The 6147-nt window shown below is 45.6% G+C and overlaps 1 protein-coding gene across 1 annotated transcript in view; it reads left to right on the forward strand.

Annotated features, from left to right (window-relative positions):
- The window catches only part of TGFBR2 (transforming growth factor beta receptor 2), an 81136-nt gene extending 75765 nt beyond the window's left edge, over positions 1–5371 (forward strand). The window contains exons 6-7 of the mRNA XM_016140790.2: positions 1797–1924; positions 4722–5371. Of these exons, the coding sequence (XP_015996276.1) occupies positions 1797–1924; positions 4722–4901 (308 nt within the window). The 3' untranslated portion in view covers positions 4902–5371. The remainder of the gene's footprint in view (positions 1–1796; positions 1925–4721) is intronic.
- The last annotated feature ends 776 nt before the right edge of the window (positions 5372–6147 follow it).

Here is a 6147-nt window from a genome sequence, read left to right on the forward strand (position 1 = left end):
TGGTTCGTGCTTGTCTCAATGTGATGGGAGGCCTTCATTCCAAATGTCCCTGTTTTTCAAACTGTAAAAATAAAATATCCTGCCAGCTCTTCTATTTGGGCTGAAGAAGATAAGTATGCAAGGGGGAAAACAACAAACGAAAACAAGCCACCCCTTTTCAAAATGCCATTTTGCCTCAAAAGCTTCTTCAATTCTTAGCCAGGAAGAGCAAAATGGTGAAAGTATTACTCATTAAACATAATTATTTTGAAGCTATGAGCCAAAGGTCCTACTTCCTTTGGAGAAAAATGTTGAATCGAGCCCACCGTCCCCTTTCAGCTCAGAATGCTTTACTGCTGGAGTGTCTTATCTTTTAAATTTTCCTGTGCCTCACTGACATGTGTATTAGTCCGCCCACTTAAATTAGTGTGTTGTTTATGCATTAGCACTTTGGTCAGGACTGAAGATTCACTCATTTATTCATTCATTCATTCAGAAAGCATTTCCTGAGAGCCTACTGTATGGGGGGCCCTCTCATGGGTGCTGGGAATACAAAAATGAGAAAGGGACTCTGAATCTACTCTGGACACCCACAGTCTAGTTAAGTGAGACAAATAAGCAGGTGATTGTATTACAATATGACATGTGCTAAACTAGAGCTTTGCCCAGGACATCCAGCTAAGAATGGCGTGGGGGATATTCGAGGAAGTTTCTCTAAAGAAATTGACCTTAGTTGAAACCTGGAGCCCTAGAAGGGGGTTACATCATCATCTATTATTTTCTTTATACCATATATTATTGAAGGTAAATTATCTTTTAAAATTTTGCTTTTTGATGTTATTAACCTCTCTCATTTCTCAAATGTTGTTTGAGAAACAACATTTCTCAAACTTTTTTCATCATTGCTCTCCTAAGAGCCTCCTCGGTAGACATTTTTTTCCTTAATCGCTAACCCCCTCCACTATGATGTTTCTCTCCCCGCCACCCCCGCCCCCGTGGCAAAGTATACATAACACAGATTCACCATTTTAACCATTTTTAAGTGTACAATTCGCTAGCATTATGGACTCACACTGTTGTGCAGCCATCACCATTATCCATTTCCAGAACTTCTTTCTAATCTTCCCCATCTGAAACTCTGCACCCACTAAATAGTACCCATTTATCTCTTCTCCCTACAGTCCCAGGCAACCACTATACTACTTTTGATCTCTATGAATTAGACTAATCTAGGTACCTCGTATAAGTGGGGTTGTACCATATTTATTCTTTTTTTTTTGGTCTGGCTTGTTTCACGTAGCATAAAGTCTTCGAGGTTCATCTGTGCTCTAGCATGTATCAGAATTTCATTCCTTTTTAATCTGAATATCTCTATGAAATCTAACACGACATATTAAGGCTGTATGTGTGCTGTGCACATTTACAGGGCTACCAACCACTGTCATATATAAAACTTTTTCTACCTCCCAGGAACTAATTTTGCTCCCTTAGGGCAACATCACCCTGTTGGGAACACCTGTATTAAAATGTCAGCTTCTTTGTGACCATGTTAGTCTTGCTGAACACTCTCTCCCCAGATATTAGCCCAATACCTGGCACGTAGCTCCCATTTGTGGAATACTTCTCAAACTCCTTCCACATTCACGCCTTCCATCTTGTTTTAATCCATTATTGTTAAAAATTGCTCTCGGAGTTATCACAGGTATATTTTGACACTTGGTGTCTTATTCTGTCCAGCCAGACCTCCCAACATACTCATGTCCCCAGGCTGCATACACCCTTCTCAATGTCCCTGTGTTTGCCCGCTTTCTTAACAGAGGTGAAAGATTATGAGCCGCCATTTGGTTCCAAGGTGCGGGAGCATCCCTGTGTTGAAAGCATGAAGGACAATGTGTTGCGAGATCGGGGACGACCAGAAATTCCCAGCTCCTGGCTCAACCACCAGGTAAGGAGTGACTATTTTGAGGGGAGAAAGAGTCATCTGAGGCAGCCTCTTAGGTAAGAGAGAATTCTGGGCTGTTTGTTGGGTTTCTATCTGAGAGCAGGTCCTTTTGTGTTCTGTGATCCTCTGAGGTTTTGTGTGTAAAGAAAATTTCAATAAAGTGGGATGACCCTGTGATTTCAAGTTCCAGCTGGCAGGTAGAGACAACATTCAAAGAGGGCTCTCAAATAATCATCTGAAGGATATTTGTCACATTGTCCAAGTCCCCATGGTTCCGGTTAAAATATTTTGTTTGTGGCCTCTACCACTCACCTCCAGCCTTTACACAGGGAATTTTTGTTTTGTTCCCTTTTGGGTTCCAAATGTTTTCTTCTGGGAATTTTCAGCTCTGGAAGGAAATACTTAGCAGAGAGAAACAAGCAGAGTTTGTCAGCCAGCTGGACCGAGAGGTGACTGCCGTGCGCTCAGGGCCACGTGCAGGCTGTACACACGGAGCTGGGAAAGGGGAGGCCAGCGCCTCACTCTGGAATAAAAGAGCAGAGAGGAAAATGCAAACGGACAAACAGGAAATCTGTCCATTGGAACATTTTAATGGCTTTTTTCTTTTTTTCCTTTCAAGAAATGGTGAGTAAGGCCATCCATCATAGGGCCATAGTTCTGGACTTATAAGGAGGCCTACCTAAACCTTTGGCCTGGGGGCATTTTGATGAAGGCAGTGGGTCAGAGGGAAAGAACAAAATGATAAGATGCGAGAGCAAGAGGCCTGTCTGACACAACCGGGTAAGAGCCCTGAATGAAACGAGAGAGTGAGCAGGGTGCCCCTGGCTCACTGACCACTGTTCTTCCTACTGCAGATAACCTTCTATTGCCTTCTTTGGATGAATCCCCTCATCCCACGAAGGCTGGGGCTCAGTCACAGGTTTTCCTAAGGGCAAGGCAAATTCGGATAAGAAACAGAGACAGCAAATCAGGAGCAGTCGTGAAGACAGATGGAGCAGGAAGCCTGGCTTGTGCCAGTCCTGGCCTAGAGCCACTTCCAAGGACAGAACCTAATAAAGCTAGGGAGAGCGTGAACCCAACCGTGGTAGCCCAGGGCCTTCAGGGGTTCGGGCAAAGCCTCTGTGACTGTGACAGTATGAGACTGTTTTATGTTAGCTCTGAAATCAGAAGGCACGAGTGTTGTTTCTTTCAAACTCAGTTGCCTCCTAAGCTGTACGTTTCTCGTAATGAAACCATTATTCATGATGATAAAATTCTGGAAAGAATTTACATAATACATTTTTTTCTCTTAATGAGATTTGTTGCCCTATTGATTTCAAGTTAATGCTTAATATTTAATTTAATTTACTGCCTGTAATTACAGTGTCAGAATAAAATAAATGTTACTTGTGTACCAACAATAACACTCCACTCTTAACAGGGCCATCAATCAATACCGTCAATTAGGTGAATTATACAATTAATTCAACATCATGAACTCACTCGCAGCGCGGGAAGGGAGGGAGAGGCTCCTAGGTGAGCTAGGAGAGGTACCAGTTATGGGGACAGTGCCAGCTCTCAGGGCAGTGTCGGGATTCATCCATTCCACCCGGGCAACAGTGCGAGGGACCATCAGTGATAATGTGGAACCTCTAAAGGGCAGGAGCACAGTCTGTTTGTGCATCTAAGCCTATCTGTTTAACTCTTGCCTGCTTTATTTTAAAAAAAGAAAAGAAAAGAAAAAAAGACTTGAAATGATAAAAATATTTGCAATGCAAAATACAAATGAAGGCTGCGAGGGAAGACCCTTGCCATTGTGCTAGCAGCGAATGGGGCCATTATGAGGTTTAGCTTGAATCCTCCGAAATGGCCTAGAGCCAAGCTGGTCTGGCTGGCAGCATGTTTCATGGGGTCCAGCCTAATGCTGGGGAGGGGTGGGGCATAGCAGCGCATCCTTAGCAGCTGCCGCTGACGGACTCGACAGAACATGTGGGCTTCACAAATTAAAACCAGACTGATGCCTGGACTTCACTCTGATGCGGATAGTCAGCCCGCATTAAAATAGAAACGTGTCTGTGATTCCAACTGTAATGCACTCTGGCAAAGGCAGAACCACAGAGATGGCTAAAGATCAGTGGTTGCAAGGGGTTCAGGGAAGGAGCAAGGACGGGTGACCAGGGGGAGCACAGACGACCTGTGGGATACTGTCATGGTGGGCACGTCATTCTACCTTTGTCGGAACCCATCGCCTGTACCCTAACGTCAACTGCAGACTTCAGATGATAGCGATGTGTCACTGTCGGTCCATTGACACAGTTGCGAGGTGTTGGTGTGAGGGAGGCTGGGGAGTGGGAGGGGCGTGTGGAAGCCCTTTGTGCTTTCCACTCAGTTTTTCTGAGAACCTAAAACTACCCCAAACAATAAAGGCTAAAACTGCTCCGAAATAGTATAAAGGTATGAAATGGTATTGGGAGCCACTTTGTGAGGACTCTCAGGTATTGGGGATGCTGCTTTACCCCAGAAGCCGACTGGAGGGCCCTCGTACTGTCTCCCCGTCTCACGACTTACTGTGATCGAATGACACCAGGGCAAATAGGTACGGCAGGTGTCCAGGTTAGTGCGCAGCCCCCCGCACAGCCCCTTTGGTCCGCATGCAACTGGCCGGCCTCATCCACTGAGTGCTCAGTCAGAATGTGCTAGAGGCACAGGCTCATTCCCACCTGGCCGGCACTGTAGGAACACGGCCAGGCGGCCACCTAGACCTCCGTGGAGCCCCCTAAGCCAGCGACTCACGTTGCCTGTGACTTCTCTTCCCCTGCAGGGCATCCAGATGGTGTGTGAGACTCTGACCGAGTGCTGGGACCACGACCCTGAGGCCCGCCTCACGGCCCAGTGTGTGGCCGAGCGCTTCGACGAGCTGGAGCACCTGGACCGACTCTCGGGGAGGAGCTGCTCCGAGGAGAAGATTCCGGAAGACGGCTCGCTGAGCACTACCAAATAGCGCTCCCAGGCCAGACTGGGCCAAGTCCAAAGAGGCCATCCCTGTCGCCAAAGAAGAGAGGCAGCAGGAAGCTGCCCCTAAACCGATGCTTCCTGGAAAACCAGGGGTCACGGCCCTCCCTGTAAACTGTGGGATCGAGCGGAAACAGCAGTGGCAGGGAGCGGGTGACATGAAGCATTCTATGCCTTTGACGTCGTCATAGGATAAGCTGTGTTAGCAGTTCCTCAGGAAATGAGATTGATTTTTATAATAGTCAGTAACATTTGCACTTTATTAATGCCTGTATATAAATATGGAATAGCTATGTTTTATATCTATATCTATATATGTCTATATCTATATATACAGCCATACTCTGGAAAGAGACAAGGAAAAAGATCAAATATTCCCAGGAAATTGGTTTGACTGGAGAGCTCCAGAGCCGAGCTCAGACGAAGGGATCCATTAAAAACATTAGCACTTGACAATCACACGTGAGATGGTTCTCTGACTACACACAGTGGGGGACTTTGCATTAGGAGAGAGCCTCCATGTCTCAGAGACTGCTACGGCCATGTTGCATTCACTTTCGCAAAACAATAATTCCTTGCGCGTGGGTCTTCTTCCGGCCACGGAGCTATTTATAGTCACACTGTTTGGGGACCAGACCCTGCAGTTCCTGTGTGCCATTGTTTCTCCCGGACTGTTCACCTGAGCTTCAAGCCCCACATCTGGTCTGTGAACACACTTTCCTCCACTCGCTCAGAAACTTTGCTCCATGTCTTATAGTTTCTATGTTTTGAGCCCCGTTTTTACCTTAACAGGCCGCAGAATGTTTCATCCATGAAATGGCCATACTTTCTACTAATATATGTATTATGTAATAAATATATATATATATATATCTATTCCCCCCATACACCTGTGTTACTATTGTCCACTCCCAGCCCTTCTCCACTTCCTTAAAGGGGACAAATTGCCCCTCTGGGGTTCATTGCATTTAACTTCTCATCACGCATATTTTGAGTTTCTAGCTTTCTACGCATCCTTGGGGCTCCCGAACGCTCAAGTATATTTTGAGCTAGTGGAAAGAATTTGAGCTGCACTCCACTGCCAGTCAGGAGTTTCCTCAGGCACACTGAACATGTGTTTTGCTTGGCCAGCGCAACATGTAATGAAATTGAGCCACTTTTAAAATATTTGGAGATTTTACCAAAAAAAAAAAAAAAATCTGAATCCTCAAGTGAGAATAGATAGCAGATGGTTT

The sequence above is a fragment of the Rousettus aegyptiacus genome, unplaced genomic scaffold (assembly GCF_014176215.1).
Source record: "Rousettus aegyptiacus isolate mRouAeg1 unplaced genomic scaffold, mRouAeg1.p scaffold_m13_p_4, whole genome shotgun sequence".
NCBI classification, from domain to species: Eukaryota; Metazoa; Chordata; class Mammalia; order Chiroptera; family Pteropodidae; genus Rousettus; species Rousettus aegyptiacus.